At 44.2% G+C, this 20,173-nt stretch overlaps 1 protein-coding gene across 9 annotated transcripts in view; it reads right to left on the bottom strand.

Moving 5' to 3' along the window:
* PAK5 (p21 (RAC1) activated kinase 5) overlaps positions 1-20,173 on the bottom strand; it is a 229,998-nt gene that overhangs the window by 29,598 nt on the left and 180,227 nt on the right. For 8 of the 9 annotated variants that reach the window (XM_075925680.1, XM_075925678.1, XM_075925681.1 and 5 more), the window contains one exon: positions 7,226-8,023. The exons of the other annotated variant lie outside the window; for it this stretch is intronic. In XM_075925680.1, coding sequence (XP_075781795.1) covers positions 7,226-8,023 — 798 coding nt within the window. The remainder of the gene's footprint in view (positions 1-7,225; positions 8,024-20,173) is intronic. 9 annotated transcript variants of the gene reach the window in all.

The following is a 20,173-nucleotide window of genomic DNA, read 5'->3' as shown; positions in this document are numbered from 1 at the left end:
CCAAGTGGCAGCAGCAGCGGTTCCCGCGCTTCCGAGGCTTTGCTCTGGCAAAGCCTCAGAAGCGCGGGAACCCGCCCGGTGCCCCTGGTCTGCTGGAGACGGTCTCCAGCAGACCAGGGGCACCGGAGCAGCTTACGAACGGGGCTTTCTCGCCCCGACTTCCGGGGCGAGAAAGCTCCGTTCGTAAGTGCGGATCCGACGTAAGTCGGATCCGCGTAAGTCGGGGACTGCCTGTAGATACTATTTAATTAATGCTTTTATTTATATTACTGTATTCAATTAGCCTCCCAAAGGAAACCCCGTAAAAGACTATTTAAAAAAAAAACCGACGCAGGCCTCATTCAAGATCAGGTCAATAGGGTGGATTAGGTTTTGACATGAAATCCATCAAAGCACTGCAGTGTAATGGAATACACTTCTGCTGCCGTGTGGGTTGGTTCACTGACTCATAAAATTACTCAAGTGTGTACCTGCTCATTTTAGCACGGAGGCCCTCAGTTGTTAAGAAGGGGGTATCACAAGATATTTAACGTCATTTTACCTTTCGGGCGGATGGCAGTAATGCATATTTTGTAACACCAGAAATTATAGCTATTTAATATGCTATTAGGAGGAAACACCTGCTTATTCAGATGAAAACTAAGACCTTGATTCTGTAGCATGCTCTGTGTGGGCAGACCTTTCACCCATGTGGGATGCCACTAAATTAGTCATAGAACTAGCCAGCAGGAGAACTATAGAAATGACCCATGCCAGAAATGGCTGTCCTAGTCCCACCGCTGAAGTATTTGGTATCCTATGGGAGGGAACCACAGTGGAAAAACAAACATCTTAAAAGGGAACACTCCCCACTCCTCTCCACCTTTCCATACACACATTTGCCATGAATCCAGTCTAGCCAGGAGATGGAGAAGCCACCGAAGTGTGCAAAGAGGCTGTGGTGCAGAGGCATAGCGAGGGTGAAATGCGCCCAGGGGCAAAGGCAAAATTTGCTCCACCCCACGCTACTGCCATGCGGCGGGGCCCCAAATCTGGCGCACGGCTGAGCCCGACCCTGGGAGTTGGGGGGGGGGAAGCTTGTATCATGTCTTCCCTCACCCCCTCCAATTTGGGCCTGGGTCCCCGCATGTACTAACCCGCTGGCAGAGGTGGAGGAGGGTCAGGCTGGAGGCGGGAAGGAGGCTCAAGCCAACAGCAGAGGGTGGAAGAGGAGCGGGCGAGCCGAGGGAGGACAGGGGGAGCGGAGGGGGACTAAATTGGCGCCTCCCTAATGTGTCACCCAGGGGCAACTGGCCCTCCCACCCTCCCTTGCTACGCCACTATGGTGAGAGGGGATTTCATAACTATAACTAGTTATGTGGTGACCAAGAATTGCTGGGTGTCTTGCCTGACAGAGGCAAAATGGTGGGTCGCATGCCTACTATGGGGCTCGGAGCCCTCCCACATCCCAACCCTCTGCCCCAGTCTGGAGCCCCCTCCCACATGCTGAACCCCTTGGCTCCACTTCCCAATGTGGAGCCCCAGTCTGCACCCCGATCTGCTCATCCTCAGCCCCACCCCAGAGCCCATACCCCCAGCCAGAGCCCTCAAACCCTCCCGCACCCCAACCCTCTGCCCCAGCCCAGTGAAAATGAGCAAGCAAGTGAGGGTGAGGAAGAGTGAGCGCCAGAGGGAAGGGGGATGGAGTGAGCAAAGGCGGGGCCAGGAGAAGGGGTGGGGCCTCAAGGAAGGGCAGGAGGCGGGGCAAAGTTGTTCAGTTCTCTGCAATTTGAAAATTGCACGCACGTATTTCTAAGGAGTACTGGGATGGAGTTTGTGATCACACTGCGTATCAGTACCAGGGACATAAGGCTATACAGGAGAAAGGGCCTCTACAATACGTTGAAATTACTAGAACAAGACTAACATCTAGGACGTCTCCAGTGGAGATAACTGAAATGCTTCCTTTGCCACCGGACAGACTTCCAATATGTGAATGAGAAGATGCCACACAAAAAGCCAGGGTTCCATTCATTAACCATTTTGAAAAGGAAGGGAGAGCATACATTTAAGGAAGGGCTCCACTTTAACTAAATGGCAATTAACCTGCAGGCATAGACTGACCTACAAGAAATGGGGGGAATAATTTAAACCAGTATCTGGGAAAAGGAGCCAGGTGCTATGGGGCGCTCCAATTAGACAAAGACTTCTGACAGAGATGGCAATAATACAAAAGTAACCCTATGCTGGGTAGGGATGGATAGGGCAGGAATTATAACCACCCAGGAGAAGGGCAGGGATGGAATCACACAGCTGGATTCCAGAAAAAATAGCCAAGTGTCTCCATAAAGGAATTAAAAGCCAGGAACAAGAAACCTATAAAGGACTGTGTATCAACAGGAGGTACTTAGACAAGGTGAAGTAGAGTATCTGACAATTGAAGAAGGCTTTCCCCAATAAGCATTTCTGGAACAAAGTGGAACGACAAATATTGACCGGTCACTGTGATACCGGAATATCAGCCATGCAGGAAGGATCTATTAAGTCATGGAGGTATGGGAGTACCTAAAAGATTCTGCTGTACCTAATGAGATACAATTTCCAAAGCGAAAGGGCATTTGTGTCCATACAGATCCTACTGTAAGGCCAAGTCATAGGAATACCACACTTGTTACAAGGGTCATACTGCTGATCACCAGATCAGGAAAATGAGAACAAGTGCATAATGTTGAAGGAGATCAAAGTAGCAACTAAATCTAACAATGGCCAACTTCCACTACTTGCAATATAAAATGACCATATGCCAAGATATGGTTTAAGGAGCAATTTTTTGATACCATATATAATTGCACCTTGAAACAGCTACTTTTAGAGCACACAGAAGCTACTCTCAGTAGAGTTCCTAAATCTGACCCAGGAATCAATTCAAGAAGTAATTATAGCTGATCCATTGTAGTTGAGGCCTGGCCTGACAAGTGATTATCACATAGGGGGAGGCCTTATTTTTTAGATGACAGGATTAGGGAGGTGAATGAATTATTAGGCTGAAAACAGGATGTTTGGCCTGAATAAGATAAGTACATAGGCCAGTAGGCCAAAAAGACCCAATGTCTGAGCCAGCTAAGATAAGAGAAAGGACAACCAGTGAATTGTTTACTATGAACTAGATAGCAAAGGACAAAATAAGTTAGGAATGAAGAGATAAAATAAAGAGGAAGTTGAAATAGGGAGAACGCATGGACATAGCATGTGGTACAGGGCTCCTGCACCAAGAAACCAAGCCAATCCAATATAAGGCAATGTGTAGTAAATATAATGAGAGAGAGTTTTTGTGTTACTTTGGGGCTACAACGTACCCTGCATCCATCCCCCTGCATTTGAGTCTGATCAACTCAGCAGAGTGCTGCTGCCTGCCAAAAAAAGGCACCTAAGTGACAAATTCTGGAATCTAAAGAGGTCTCAAAGGGACTCCCAAAATCCATTAAATACTTGTGGCCACAGTATAATTAAGTTCAACAGCCTCATGAGAGGAGTGATATCATACACTAGCACTATGACTTTAAAAGGGGACTTTTTTAAAAAAGGGAAGAGGCTAGTCCAGAAAAAGACCTTACAAGTGAGTAAATTAAAATCCTCACATTCTGCATGGAGGCTGCTATATCATAGTCTCTAGAAGTATGTTTACTCCCTAAATTGAAAGGAAGCTAGAAGTTATTACAAAACAGCAGAGATTAAATCATCACTTGATGATTATCTGTTCTGCTAATTCCCTCTGAAGCATCTGGGATTGGCTGCTGTTGGAAGACAGGCTATTGGGCTAGATGGACCTTTGGCATGGCCATTCTTATGTTTCAATGGAAAGATTCAAGAGATTTGATCCTTCAAAAATGGAAATCCAGCCCAAGTGAAGTTAAAGGAATAAACTCTGGTAGCAATAATGTAAAATGGAATCTAGAAGGGGATTTGAAGAGCAAACAGGCAAAGGCAAAACAAGCAAAAAGAAATAAATATACCAGAAGCAGGGAACCCTTGAGAGAACGGGTAAGTCTTTGAGGCAGCCAGGGAACAAAGGAAAATATTTAAGGTGGACAGCAATATTGCAAAGAAATATATTTTGGGGAGATCAGCCTTCAACACAGAAGGAGATACCAAACCCACACCCACACTTTTCAGCTAGTAAAGCTGCAGCACTGAGAGAGATTGGTGTCCTATTTACGCTCTTGTGACTCAAGAATAAGGGAACAGGTAGAGAAATTGTAAGGTGATGTATTTAAACCTGGTAAAAGTACAACACACGTTTAATCGTTGGAACTCATTGCCACAAGATATCATAAAGGCCAAGAAATTAGTGTGCTTAAAAATAAGTATTACATGTTTACATAAACATTCAAAGCTATATCAGCTGGGAAACAAAATGTATACAGGACATAAACCCTCCTGGTTCAGGGCAAGTTTGACTCAGTGGGGCAAGTTTGACTCAAATCCAAAGGGCAGAAACCAACCTCTCAGTGAAGGAGGTGAGGAAGAAACTTGTCCTACCTTCCTAGGAAGCTGATGGTATGTTCCACTGTTGGAGACATGACACTTTTTAATTGGACCACCTAACTTATTTGGTGAATTAAAGAGGCAGCATGTATGTGTAAACATTCATGGATCCCATTGTAAAGTTGGAGTTAAACACATATGGCCAAATACATCCCTGGGGTAACACTACTGAATTCACTTCATTTACATGAAGTACATGGTATATCAGATGACACAGCTGCAAATTAATACTAAACTAAATCTACCTTTCAAACTGATTAGCAATAATGATGATCTTTCCTGAACATATTTTTAAGGCCATGCATTTTTTCAAAACTTATTTTCCCCCTTTTCCTTTAAAGTCAGTTTCAGTGGTAAGATAGCTGATTGAAGATGTGAGCGTCATTTAGAAAACTCATTCAAATACACCATTGTCTTGCTAATGCCTCTCTGAAGAGGAAACTCTCTAGCAATCGTCTGTAAACAAAAACCTGGAGTTGCTGATGGGGTTGGAAATTGTAACTGCTGCATAGAATCGTGAATCATCAAGTATCAGTGCACCAAGGTTGTAAGTGTGCTTTCAGTGTTCTAAGGAATGCAGAGCTAGCAATGAATCTTGCAGGGAGACACTGTCCCAAAGAGCCTATAGTATACTCATCCTTTTAAAATAGATGTCTTCCTACAGTCCCATTTAAGGGAACAATCCTGAGGCATCTGAATAGGGACTTAGATGACTCAATTTTGCCCCCCCCCCCCCCAAGCTTGTATATTTTGGCCTTTTTCTCTGTGTAACACAGAGAAAAGAGCTACATGTGATGCCGGCAGGCCAAATGACTCTGGTTATGTCTACACTGGGAATGTTTGGCAAGAAAAGTGCTGTTGACATGCAAAAGTGAAAACCAGTCAAAGTGGTTTTTCTGCCTCCCATTGTCAACAGTTCATGGCCATGCGGCTAGCGCGCCTGTCAACAGATAGAGCAGAGCAATGTGGGCAAGTATCCCTCAGTGGAGTGTTGTGGGAAGGCAGAGCTGACCCCTGCACTTTTTGGGATTCCCTCTGAGCTCTGTGAATTCTCCGTGCTGAGGAATGTCAAAGCAGCACAGCTGTCTATCCAGCCTCCCCCTGTGTTCCCAGCAGGGCAGAACAGGCGCATTGCGATGATTTGCTCTGTGTTCCCCAAATGGAGCAGCTCATTCAGCTGTCAGATACTTCCTGGGCATTTGAAAGGGATGGGGCACATGCCTGCAGGTCAGCAGAGATCATAAAACACTGAGCACAGCCATCAGGGCAGGCATTCTGGGACACTGGACGAAGCCAGTTCTCTCAACAAAAACAACAGAGTCCACAGTGGCTTTTTGTCAACTACCAAGCGAGGGGAAAAGACAAAAGTCTCTCACTGGGCTGGAAGGTTTGTGTCACCAAAATTGTGCTTTTTTGCACCAAAAATGGCATTGTAGTGCAAACGCTCTCACTGTTTAGTTGCCAAAAGGCAGTTTTTGGCAACAAAACATGCCAGTGTAGACAAATGAAGGGATTTCAAGGGTTAACAGTTAAAAGGCAGAGAATTCAACCCTTTTGAAAATCCATTACTGTGCAGTTCTTTCCTCAATGCTGTAGAGGAAAAATTAAAAAAAGAAAATGGCCAAAATATACAAACTGAGGCACCTAAGTCCCGATTCAGACGCCTAATGAAAAGCAGCTTTGTTTTCAAAGTCAAATGGGAAGGTAAAAGTGTTAAAAGTCTCAGAGGAGTAGCCTTGTTAGTCTGTAACGAAAGAACGAGTAGTCCTGTAGCACCTTAGAGACTAACAAAAAATATAGAGAGTATCATGAGCTTTCATAGGCAAAACCAACTTCCTCTGATGACTGGAGAAAGAGATTGGAGAAAAAAGGAGGAATGTTCAAATTTAGAAAACAGAAGAAGAAGGGAGAGGGGGAGAACCCCCCCCCATCAATAGTAGTGCCCATGCTAATGAAGCTAATTGAGTAGGCTATACGTGTCCCATATTTAGCTTTTGATGTCATTTGGGTGAGCCAAGTGTGGGACACTTACAGCCTATTAGTTTCATTAGCAATGGCACTACTATTGACAGGATCCCTCCCCCCCATTCTTCTGTTATAAATTCGGAGGTTCCCCCTTTTTTCTCCAATCATCTGAGGAAGTGGGTGCACAGCTTTTTACAACCAAATTTAGAATAGGGATTTGCATATGCTTATTGGGTAGTTGAGTAGTGGCTCGACTAGTCACTTACCCTTCCACCCTTTGGTACCTCAATCAGAGAGAGGCAGCAGGGGAGGGGAGCAGAAGCTAGTGGTGGGGGGAAGCCAGCTTACAAGCTGATTCCCCTTAGCACCATCTTCGCGGAGGGGGAGAGGACAGAGGAGACAGAGGCATAGTGGGAGGACTGGCACAAGCCAGGAATCAGCTGATTCCTGGTCCTAGATACTGTGCCTCTACTTTTTAAATGTATTAAGAGCCTGGTGGCTCGTAATACATTTTAAAGACAGAGCCGCAGCACGGTTAGCTCCTGGGCTGGGAGCTAACCCCTCCGCGGCTCTGCAGTTTCCCACTTTATCGACTAATCGAGTAGTTGATGGAAATTCCATCGACTACTCGATTAGCTCATTAAATGCAATTTAACATCCCTACTTTGGAAACTTGTTGGCCACGACTGTGAAAGTGTTGGCCTGAACCGATAACACCGACAGGTGTCAACTTTACCTTTGGAATGCCTGCTGCAGTTTCTGACAAGCGAGGGTAGGTGTAGGAACTATATGAATGTCCTTGCTGATTTGCTTTAAAAACACTTGCTCCGTATGGAACAACTGGTTCCTGAAGACCCGAGCCTGATCTGGATCTCTGTCTCATGGTTGGCTGAGGACTTGTCTGATTTACATATGACGACTTTGGTCTTTTGTCATAGTCATCTTTGTCTGGTCCATTTCCCCAGTCGCTGTCACTGTATTCCAGTCTCTCTTTTGAGCATTCACTGGGCACTGAAGTTCTAGACAGAGAGTAGTGAAAGGGCTCTCTGTAGTCTAGAAAGGATCCACTAGGAATCCTCTGATATTCCAACACGAGTCCACTGTATTCAATTGGTTTGCTTTGTGTGTCCATATGTGTATGATAATCTGGAAGGAACCTTGAAATGTCTGACTTCAGGGGTTTAAAATCTGAATAATAGGCATCTCTAGGTTTTGTTTTCATTGTGTGTCCATTTTGTTTTGGAGTGAAGCTACCTTGGCAGTATCTGTCCAACTCGTCCTCGTAAAGGCTCTTGTCTCTGTATTTCTCAGTGACGTAGTCTGTCGTGGTGTCCGACTCACTGGAATACTGAGAATATGTGATATAACCATTTTCTTCCTGGTGGCTTTGTACATGGTTTGAGTTTCCTTGGTGTGGTGTGGGAGGACTTTCCTTCCGTAGGGAATTGGAGCGTGTCACTGAGATATTGTCAAATTCTTCTAGCAGGCCATTGATTGAAGTATCCTTTGGAGGTTTATTTCCTCTAACGATAGTCTGGGAACAGAAAATTGCTTTGATTAAATATAGTCTTCAATTTAATATTTGACTGATAAAACCTCTGAACAAAAGGATCTCAGTGATCTAGGAGGCAATATATTCTGAGGTTTTGTTCTATTCTTCTATGAGGTATCTCATTTGAAGGGAAAATGTATTTTTTCCAATAGCTACTTTACTGCAGAATCATGTGGCGACAGAGGCCCACTTATGGCCTAAGATCACCCAAAGAAATAAATGATTCTGGATGTCTCAATTTTGGGTGCCTAATTTACCACACTTTAAAAAAAAAAAAAGGGTTAAAGTTTCAGAGGCAAGATACTCAGCTCTCAACAAATGGAGACAACCCAAATGAGTAGTCGCTTTTGAAACTGTTGGGATTATCATCTTCACTGTTATTTGCTGCTAGTCTGTATCCAGCAAGGCTAATAGTCTGAAGCTAGTGAAGAGTATGTGGAGAAGCTAAAAGAAAACCATTCCACCATTGGCATTCACTTGCACACTTGACAGTGGAAAAACGTCAGAATGGAAAGCAGAGAGCAATTGATTGGGCACTTTATTCTCTTCCAAAATAACATCTGAGAGCGTAACAGAACCACCCCCGGGTGATTACACTGGAGCTCATAAAACATTAGAGACACCGAGGGAAATACAAATAAAGAGTAAACCCTAAATATTTCTCTCTCATGGGATGGGGACAGTCACAGCTTTCAGCAGCACACCTGGGTACAATAATATCTTTAATTAACCAAGTATCTTTTGATGGGATAATGATGGCCCTGGGACAGCCACAGCGTGGGAGCTGGGTGGCTGAACAAGCCTTTCCTATATCCTATATGCGGCATAGTCCTCCCTCCTCTCTCCCTTTTGTCCCCAGCAACGTTTCTGCCACCCTCAGGCTAGCGTGACCTCCACAGCCCTTTCTAGAATGCATGAGCCTCCTCTCCCCCTAACTGCATCACCTGCTCCCTACTGACTCCAACCCAAGGCCTCAAGACTGGGACTTCAGGGCACCCATGAAATCAGCAACACTTGGTTTCTGCACTCAGCGACGGGACTGTTTTCTGACTCATTACAGTTGTCACAGTCGCGTACAATTATAGCCAGGATATCCATATTGATTAGGCATCAACTCCTATGGCGAGGGCCCGAAAGAACCACCGTGATGTGCGTAAGCTTCCTGTGAGAATGGGATGGATTCACGACGGGCCAGCTGGTGTGAGTCACTGGTTCTCTATGCCACGTCAAATTTGCTTTGTGGATTCATACTAATTGAGGAGATAGGCCTGGATTTTTTAACTCTGTTGAGTCTGTAAACAGAACTTAAGCCAGCCCAGGGAGACATCCTGGAGCCGCAGTTCTGTGTTATCGTTCGGCATCTTTACAATCCCCATCTAGTTTGTGCCACGACCGTGGCTTCAAGGTGCCTTTCAGTGCTTCCCACAGGGGAGGAGCTACTGGATCCCTGACTACATGGATCATCCCTACAGAGAGGTGGCCCGTAGGAGGGCCACGTCACTGCAACTCTGAGATTGCAACAGCTGCTCTGGAGCCTTAGGGTACGTCTAGACTACATGCCTCTGGCGACAGAGGCATGTAGATTAGGCTACCAGACATAGGAAAATGAAGCGGTGATTTAAATAATCGCCGCTTCATTTAAATTTACATGGCTGCCGCGCTGAGCCGATCAGCTGTTTGTCAGCACAGCATGGTAGTCTGGACGCGCGGGGGTCGACATCAAAGGCATTTGTCGACCTCCCAGGTAAACCTCATCCCAGGAGGTTGGAGTGTGTGTGTGTGGGGAGGCTATGTCTGGTAGCCTAATCTACATGCCTCTGGCGACACAGGCATGTAGTCTAGACGTACCCTTAGTGGGAGTGTTTCCTTCCCATGGTCTGATCCCCACTGACTTCTCTGTGCACTGCCTGGCTCCTGAGGGGGGAGAAGGGCAGAGCGGAGAAGGCTTTGGGCGCTTCCCCCGCCCCAGGCTATAATTGGCTTCGGGGCGGGGGGGGGGGGGAGTGGCAGGGTCTCCACGGGCTGGATCCACCTGCTTGGCGGGCCGAATCCGGCCCACGGAGGCCCTTTTGCCCACCCCTGCTGTAGCCAGTCGTTACCTCCAAAGAGCTTATAATCTAAATAGACAGCCAACAAAAGGGTTCTTAGAAACATCTCCCCTATCACCTTGCATCCCAGCTCTTCTCACACACACAATGTCAACCCATCTCTTCTTCCCCAACCCCAGAACCTTTTCTGTTCCCTTGCCTGCTGTGCTACTTGCTGCACCCTTCTTTTCTCTAACCTCTCTCTCAACCTCTTGGGTTTTCACTGAATCCTGAAATCAGCTGCAGTGAATCAGCTTAAGATGAGATGACCACAATCCTGCAGTGTCTAAGGACAAAAGAGCCAATCAGATGATATCCCGGACTGGAAGGTGAACCAGGGTCCAAGCAATAGGTGTGGTGGTTCACCTCCCAGCCACATCATCCTTTCACAACTAACCAGCTGTCCCTTGTTATCAGAACAGCAACCAACGCCTTAGGTCCTCATCTCTTCTCCACTTTGTATATGCCTGTGTGTTAAAAACAGAAGGGAATACTGCTCAGACATCGGGACTGGCAGTAACATTAACCCGCACCTTTTCATTAAAGAAAAGTTGATAAGGAAAATAAGAGACCCTGATATTTGCTTCCAAAAGCTTTAATAGGTTTCGATTAAGTTTGTTTGGCGCACTCAGTTCCATTTTCATTATAAATGCTTTGTTTTAGTTCCTTGTTCTTTCTTGTGCTTGATCAATACACTTTCAGCTTTAGAATGAATGTTCTTGGGTGTTTGCCAAGAAACAGAGTACACTGTAAAAACAGAATCCCAAAGCAAAGTATCACTTTTTTATTGTTGGAAAGTTTATAAACACCTTCCATTTCTTTGGCTCTGGAGATCACTGCAACAGGCACCACACCACAGAGCAGGCCAGTGATAGTGTTTCTCCCAGGGAGACTGTGCTTTGAATACATTCTGCTGCACCCGACCTAGAGCTACATTTTGCCTGATCCATGCACAGGTGTGCATAGGCGCTGTTCCAACCCCTGCTTGAATTAGTAAGAAAACCCCAAGTACAGAACACGCTTTGTTATCCGGCACAGGTTGCTGGTTAATTGAATCTTCTGGATACTCGAGCTTATTGCTCTGCCCCTGTCCCTGTTTGGAGGAAACCACAGCAACCAATACCTGCCCCTGGTGATCCTTCCCTCCAAGCCACAGAGCCATCCTATGGCAAGCAGATGTACAGGGCAACTGCCCAGGAGTCCTCCAGAAAATCTGGCTCCTGGCAGCTCAAGGCAGGTTGAGGGGGAAAGGGGGCACCTGATGATGATGGTAGCTGGAAGCCAGCCAACTGTACAGACAGGAGTCAGGCACGCACGCCTGAAGACGTGGGTGTATAGTGGCTGGGGGCAATGCCAGTTAATCACGTTTTCCAGACATTCAAGTGCTGGCTGACAAAGCTTTTACTGCACCTGTTTCCATCTTCAGTGCCCCCCTACAAAAACTCATCCGGGGTTGCCGTCTGTGTGAGGGGCTCTTGCTGCTCCTTGCAGAGTTGGCGTGGTGACCAGGCAGAGTTGCAGTACATGTGCTTAGGGGATTCACAGAGACTGCTCTGTCCCTACTTCCCCAGGAGTGCATGCTGTCTCACAGGGAGCAGGTGGGGGCATGGCCCCATCTCCCACCCTGCACTGTCCCCCCGCCCCCGAGTGCAATCAGCATAAAGGGCCCCATGCTCCCTGTGTGCAGGGAGTTCAGAGAGGACTCTCTCTGCCTGGGCCTCACAAGCTTGACCAAGTCCTCACTACAGGTTGAAACTCTCTTAACTGGGATTCTCCGGTCCAGCAACATCCATGGTCTGGCACAGATGTTGCAGGACCGGAGAGTCCTGGTGGCGGGCCAGCGGCAAGGATCCCTGTGAGCTGGCAGGGCAGTGGGTGGCCCACAGTGAGCTGACAGTGGGGGCAGGGTTGGGAGACACAGTGCGTGGAACTGGGAGCCAAAGTAGCTTGGAGGGGCAGAGAGCCACGGCATGCCCGGCGGGTCCCAGAGCTCCAGCGCAGCAAGTGCAGCTGCACATCAGGGTCAGCAGGGCAGAGGGGCCAGCAGAAGGTGGGGAGCCATCTGGAAGGCCAACAGCTAGGCCTGGGGGGCTGGTGGCAGGGGTCCAAAATGACCTTCCTTGGTCTGGCAAAATCCCTCATTCGGGACCACTCAGATCCCGAGGGTGCCGGGCGAGGAAGGTCCAACCTGTAGTTTCTCAGGGTGGGGCCAACTGTGCCGTCTTTAACCATGATGAGCAATACCTGATTCCATGGGGCAACATCCAGCCCATTGTACATAGCAATCGGTCAGAGGTAAGGGAGGGAGAAGATAACTTCTGGGCCCTTTCATCTCTAAGGGCCTGATTTTGTTACCCTTGCTCACATCTTACACTGTTAGCAGCCCCACTGACTTGAGGGGCGCAGAAGCAGATACTGCAATTTTCTGTCTCCCCAGATTAGTCTCCTAGCTGCAAAGTTGGGTGATTCTCAGTAGGAGTGTGGATGGCAAAATTTGGACCTAAGATGTATTGCACACAATGGAAAGCACCTTACTAATTAAGCAGTGCCACTAAGATCAATAGGGCGGCAAGAGAATGCTCAATGATGTTCAACCCACAGTCAACCTGTGGAACTCATTGCCAGGGGACACTGTGAAGTATAAAAGTGTAACTGGGTTCAAAAAATAATTAGGTAAGTTCATGGTGGACAGATCTCCAAAGAGCTATTAGCCAAGATTGTCATGGAGGCAACCCCATGCTCTGGGTGTCCCCAAGTCTCTAACTGCGAGATGTTGGGTTTGGATGACAGGGTATGTATTACTTTGTAATTCCTTTTGAAGCACCTGGCATTGGTTGCTGCTGAAAGACAGGATCTAGGGCTAGATGGAGGATTGGTCTGGCCCAGCATGGTCATTCTTATCTTTTTAAGTAAGGACACTGACAGGTGGCATATTCAAAGAGACAAAAAGGAATATTTTTTTACACAATATATAATGTAACAGTGGAACTCATTGCCACAGGATGTTGAGGCTAAGAAGTCGAAGGGAAATTGAACACATATAGGGATAACAAGAATAGCTAGAATTCTAAGACTAGTGCTAACAAAAATGTTTGGAAGGGATATAAAACCTCATGCTTTAAGCCAGTCTAACTACAAAGGGTTAGGATGAGACATTTATAGGGAGTAGATTATTGCACCTTAATCTACTGTGTGTGTGTGTGTGAGATAAATTGTTTTTGAAGAGCTAGTCACTGAGTGAGGATACTAGATTAGATGAACCTTAGGTCTGATCCAATTTCTATGTTCCTATGATTAGATGAGGAATATGGTACTTTTCAATAGGAGGGAGGTGTAAGGGTGGCAAGAGCTGGTCTTATTTATTATGCTGTCAAATCCATGCTCAAAATCCATTCTGTAAAGCTGACTGATGCAATACTGGAATAGCAAGGTAAGCAGCTATGACTGTGCCTATGCTGGGAATATGGAACAATAGCCATTTCTACTGCATTGGGCAACACTGAGAACAGTGGAGACCTTCAGAAAAATGTTTTGGGATGAGAAAAAAGGCTGCAAGAGAAACATGATAGCAATGTGTTGATTAAAAACGGGCTAGAGTGTCAGCAAATTATCTGGGACAACTGTGAATTGTAATATCTGTTGGTGTCTAGTTAAACTCTGTACTGATTACTCTGCTTCAAGTTTTCCAATATATATAGTTTGGATCAGACATTATTTAGAGAAGGAGCTAATTATCAGAATAAGAGCTTAAAGGGCAAATTAAATTGAGTCTTATGTGTTTAGTGCTATGTATCAGTTGGTAGTTTGATCAGCTTTAACATGAAATAAGGTATAACCTGGACACTAATTTTTCTGGCAAAACAAATCAGAACTAGTCACAATATAACTCCTAATATATCATTTACCTCATTGGCAGATGACTCTTAATTCTGAATTTTCTATTGAGCATTCAAAGTAAAGATCTATGTGTGCCCTTGTTTATAATGCTGATAACTTGCAGATGTTACAGCTTAAATGAGGTTCAGAAATCTAGCCATTTTTATATATGTGTATATTTTTAAGTAGAGAGCATATCTAGGGATCTTGTCATGTCTTAAAAGTGTGTACATGTAGTTATGACGTGGTTATAATACATAGACATGTTAAAAAGCGGGTAATTATGTAACCGCTGAAAATGTCATTGGTTATACTGTAACATGCACCTGCAGTGCAGGGCGACAGCCAGCTTTCCAGGAGCCAGTGTGCACCGGAGCCGGCTTTTCAGTTGGCTCCTGGCACACACCGGCTTCCGCCCCACACTGCTCCATCTGTATCAGAGGCAGCAGCGCATAGTGGCAGCTGGCTCCTGCCTGCTGGCCCCGCTCCCAGAGAGCTGGCTGCCACTCCGTGCTGTGGGCTCTGATATAGAGACAACAGCATGGAGTCCCTGGGAATGGGCTGGGCGCCTGCATGTAACCATTCACTATAACCGATAAGCCCAGGTTTATTGGTTAACAATGCAAACAGTTATCCTATTACAAACCTAATTAAAGATGACAGTACCATATAAAAATTATATTAAAAGAATATTAAGGTTGCGAGGTTAAGTGCTTAAAAGTTTGGAAATGTCAGAATTAAGGTTGCTTATGAATGTGTGAGTCTGTGCAATACCCATGTGCACTCTTCTATTATTATACAAGTCCTGAAGTCTTTGCTCATGTTTTCCTCAAGCAAAACTCCTGGGGTAGTAAGGGGCAGTTGTGACCATGTAAGAAGCTTCTTACCTTTACGTAGTGTCTGCCTTTCTTCCTTTCTTTGCTTCAGCTGCCTTTTTGTTGAATCTCTACAAAATCATCAGCAATATGCTTCTATGTTAGTCAGAAAAGGCCAGCTCAGGAAAGCTGGGCTAAATGCAAAGGTATCCTGACCTTGCATTGACCCCTGCTCTGATTTATGCCCACAATTATGTGTTGAGATTGCTATTTTGAAGCAAGTGACATTGAAACAAAAACAAAAGTAGTAAATAGCTGCCTCTTTTGAATTTGTTGCAATTCAATGACATGAAAGGAATCACTTCATTCAACTAGATCCTCTCTTTGGCAGGGGGACTTTACGATCGCTCATATTTATTTATCACATCGTCAGACAGCACATTCTACAATGAAAGGCTTATAACCAAATACAAGATTGAAATCCCTAAGTGCCATGCAACTTCTGTGTCAGGATAGAAGTGCTGACTTAATAATCTCCCTGGGGCTACTCTTCAAAAAGGGGAGGTATCCTCAAAGTAGGCTGGACCGTCCATTCACCCTGCCTTCTCTGAGCCTGCAATGAGCAGGAAACTTCTGTGAGTAAAACTGTCATGATCATGAGAGATAGCCAGCAGCCTGGGGACTAAGGGGTTAACTATACCTACCCCAGGTAGAGTTAGCCAATAGGAATATAGGTAGGAATTTCAAACTGGGACAAAGGAATGTTTGGTTTTACCCTCCTTTGTCTCTGGGCAGTTTCTCTCCAGCTACTGAGGGAGACAGACAGAATGTCTCTCTCCAAGATAAGAATTCACTATTTGAAAGTGGGGTAAAGTTTAGATAAATCCATTAGGTTTTATTGTTTTATGGTTTGGGAAATGGGATCTGATGTCTGTGCATTTAAAAAATGGGTTTTGCTCTCCTTTGTAACTAAGCTCCTGGCCCATGATGGGTTTCTCCTCCATGAGTGTATTACTTTGTTACTTTCCCATCTAGTCATTATGCTTGCAACAGGAATCTTGTGGTGATAATAAAGTTCTTTCTCTTTTCTTTTTATTAACCTGGTATTGGTTAATTTTTGTGTCCTGGTTTGTACTTTAGGAGTGAGATTTCCAAGTGATCGCTCCCCTGATTTTCTTATCATTACTTGGCTGGTGGCAGCGGAGTTTTTACCCCCAAAATCTAGGTTGTTAAGATTTTGGGGGGAAGTTTTCTACCGAAGCCTGGAAAGAGAAGGGTTTGGGGTACTTTTTCAGGCCCCCACTTCTGCATTTATTGTGCCAGAGTAGGGAAGGAGCCTTGACAAAAACTCTCCCCACCGGGTGGAAGGTTTAGGATTTCTTCCCTTTCTTTGCAATCCAAAGGTAACTCAATGCTGTGGCTCCCAAGAAATAATCCCACTGGGCTTTGGCAGTGGAGGGCACACCTGTAGCTATTGGAAGGTAAATAATTCTGTTTGAAGCAGAATTAAAATGCTTTCCTTTGAACAGCTATACTGGGACCCAGACAATGCCAGCATGGATTGTTCACGGGGGGTTTAGATGTTGCCCATTTGATCAGCTCCTACTAGAGCTGTCTGGAAAATGGAAATTCCTTCCCATGAAAAACGTTTGATGGAAAAAAAATTAATCCTGAATCGGGACAAAAAGTGAATGTTTTCCTGGGAAGAGAGCTCAAGAAAAAAAATCAATTTTAGTAGAACCAATATGGAGTTTTGCAGCTTGCTGCCTGTCCCCCAAAAGGCTCTTCCCCCACTGGATTGGGCAATGGGGTGGATCACTTGATGATCTCTTGTTTGGATCATTCCCTCTGGGCCACTGGTCACTGTGGGAAGACAGGACTCTGAGCTAGATGGACCATTAGTCTGGCCCAGTGCAGTCATTCCTATGTCAGTTTCACTTCCTGCTGACAAGCGGCTTCTAGCTGGACTGCCAGATGTTGAGCAACCCTGCTCTTTGCCTCTCCCCAGTCCAGCTGTCTCTCCAATAGCTGGGCTGAGTGGGAGGTGGGGAGGCTGAGTACCCTGCCTCCAGCCTTTCCTCTCTGGCAGCTGGGTTTGGGTGGAAAGAGGGGGAGTTTGGAGCAGTGAAGTTCAGCCTCCCGCAGCCTGAACTAACTTTTGTCAATTTCATTTTCAGTCTGGTGGCAAAAAATGAAATTGATGAGAGCCATCCATCCGGGAGGCCAGATGTCCAGTTGTCAATTTGAGTTTCTCAATGGAAAAATGTAAACATTTCCACCTATGTTGAATTTTTTCCTTGGGGAAATTTTGATTTTGCAAAAAGAGCATTTTCCATTGGAAAAATCATTTGGACAGAGAATTCCCAACCAGTGTTAGCTCCTAATTCTGTGGATTAAACAGATTTGGTGGCATCAAGTCCAGCAAACTCTTCCACTCATCTTCCTACCCATCCAACACCTCCTATTTAGTTAGCATCTCTTGGAAAGGGATCACGTATTTACCTATCACTGAGCAAAAAGTAGAACCTCATAGCTACAAGCCACTTGGGAATGGAGGCTATTCATAACTCTGAAATGTTCTGAACTCTGAACAAAACATTATGATTGTTCTTTTAAAAGTTTGTAACCAAACACTCACTTAATACAAATTTGAAACTTTACTATGCAGAAGAAAAATGCTGATTTTAAGCATCTTAATTTAAAGAAAACAAGAACAGAAACAGTTCCCTTGTCAATTTTTTAAAAACTTTTGCTTTTTTTTTAGTAATTTATGATTAACATAGTACCGTATTTGCTTCCCCCCCCCCGTCTCTGCTTCTGCCTGATTGTATACTTCTGGTTCCAAACGAGGTGTTTGCTTGATTGTTCAGTTCGTAATTCTGAGGTTCATAATTCTGAGTCTCTGCAGCATTGTATACAATGAGGAAGGGCAGTCTTCCAGCTACAGCACAGACATACACATCAGGAAATTTAGGTTCTATTCCTCACTCTGCCACATACTTGTATGTGTACTGTGTCAAGTTACTCACAGTGGTCACCATTAAAATGACAAAATTTGTCAACAGATAGTTATGGCTGAGATACTGCAGGCATTTCCTCTTCTAAATATAGGTGAAAAGCTGTTGCCTCTAGAGAGGACCATTAGCAAACACTGCTTTTTGATGAGCATGCACTTTAATTTCTAGTTACATCAGCTTCATTATGCATCAAATGGGGATAACTCTTACCTACCAAGTAGGAATGTTCCGAACTTAGATTAATTTAAGTGCTTTGAGAAACTTGCCTGGAAGCTGCCATGGAAGTGCAAAGTGTTGTTGTTGATATGCTCAAAAACATGCCACTAAATTAGTACAGGTTGAACCTCTCTAGTCTGGCACCCCTGGGACCTCACCGGTGCTGAACCAGAGAATTTGCCAAACCACAGGAAGTCAATATTGTCTAGCAGCATTACCAACACTTCCACTGCTTCTTGGGCTCTTAAAAGAAATTTAGAGGTTAATCAGAGCTAAATAACAGCACAGAGAATCAGGACCAGTGGCTATAAACAAATTTTATGGGACCACAGGAAACTTGTCCACACCCTGATAAGTGGACATCCAGCTAACTAACATCATACTGGACAACAGATGTTGCTGGATGATAGAGTGTGGGACTAGAGTAATTCAACCTGTGTATAAATATAGTTTCCTAAAAAAGAAAAAGATGTGATCTTCGGACAGTTCAGGAGCAAGTATTATGCCAAGAAAAATTCTCATTATTATGCCTATTGAATTAAAGTTGACAACAGTGAGGAAAATAATATATAAGAATATTTCTGGGAGGTCCAATAGCAGATAATTCCAAAATGAAGCATTAAACCTTCATCTAATATTTGCTCTGTGAAGAGTAACCAACAATAACTAAAATACTGTAGTGAGTCCCACAGGAAGATTAAAAAACATCATTCATAATTATGTATTAGGTCTAAAAATAAACAAGGATCCACCATTTAGGAATTCTACCATAATGAATAAAGAAGAAACAGAATCTTTGCTTCAAAAGTTAAATAAGAAGTTTGTACAGAATGGAACTAATGTCAGAGCACAAGGGGTTGTATGCCTGCATGATGCCCTGTAGGTTTGTTATGAAGCAGGAATTTTTGCACTAAATGGAAATGAGCCACTAATAGGATAAAAACCATGGCCCAAATTTTCAAACTTAAGAGCCTAAAATGAGGTGTCAAAGGCCTGACCCAGAGCCTGTTAAAATTGATAGAAAAAGTCTCATTGGACTTCAAGGGATATTAGATGAAGCACCTAAAACCCTATGAACCTTAATAAGAGCACAATGAGCATTCACAAAATCAACTGATGGAGCTGTAGGAGCTCAGCACTTGTGAAAATCAAGCTGCTTTCATTTCCATGCCTAAATAGGAATTCTGGTGCTAAACCTTAAAGATTCCCAAATTTGATAATGTTGGCTCCGGTTATTGCCACACGAATATTCCCTATTCGCAATACTGTCGTGTTGATATTCGTTAAGCAGAGAATCTCACTAAATGTACATATGATGGCAGAAATTACAAAACATTGAAAATGTAGCTTTTTTAGAGGGGAAAAAATGACTATGCCAAAAGTGGTGATACTACAAATATGTTTTTTGATATAATGCTAAGAGTTTTGCAATTTCTAATTGTGTCACATTGGAAATAAAAAAAACAACAACCCCAAACAAAACTAGGTTTATCTCATTCCTTAAAAAATTACCCACAATATTTCCAGATAAAGAGTACATATTATTCCCGATCTGCATAACTATTTTACACGTACAAAAAAATCTTTTAAGTCCGATTAATCTTGTAAGCTATTTTTAGACCAATGTAGCAAGTAAAGAAATGCTGATACTTCTATAGTTAAAAATGCACTGTTTAAGGTGGATTCAACCAAGGTTTAGGTTACATTTGTTCTTCTCTTTTGCTGAGTTCATGTAACAGAATCTTGAACAATAACTAGTCAAACATGAATAATGAAAACCAAAAGATACAGTGTTGTACTATGTGGCTTAAGTAAATTTCACAAAAGATGGTTGCAGTTTGCGACTGTCCATTTCCAATGTATTAAAGAACATTTATCAATGCAAAACATTGTGCCATTTTAGATAGGTCAATATTACAATAGATTAAGGAGCACTAGTGAAATTTATGCCACTGTAGCTGTCATACAATAAAATCGATGCTACCCAATTGAATAGAATTAAAGTACGCTACATTGAAACAGTAGCTTTCATTTAATTTTCACTGGTTCCTGAATAGTTTTGGTGTTTGTTCCGGCTGCCAGTGACAGTAGCCATATTTCATGGTGTTCCTTTACGGGTCT

The sequence above is a fragment of the Pelodiscus sinensis genome, chromosome 3 (assembly GCF_049634645.1).
Source record: "Pelodiscus sinensis isolate JC-2024 chromosome 3, ASM4963464v1, whole genome shotgun sequence".
In the NCBI taxonomy this organism is placed as follows: domain Eukaryota; kingdom Metazoa; phylum Chordata; order Testudines; family Trionychidae; genus Pelodiscus; species Pelodiscus sinensis.
Note: the sequence above shows the minus strand (reverse complement) of the source record. Positions and strands in the feature narration are given on the sequence as shown.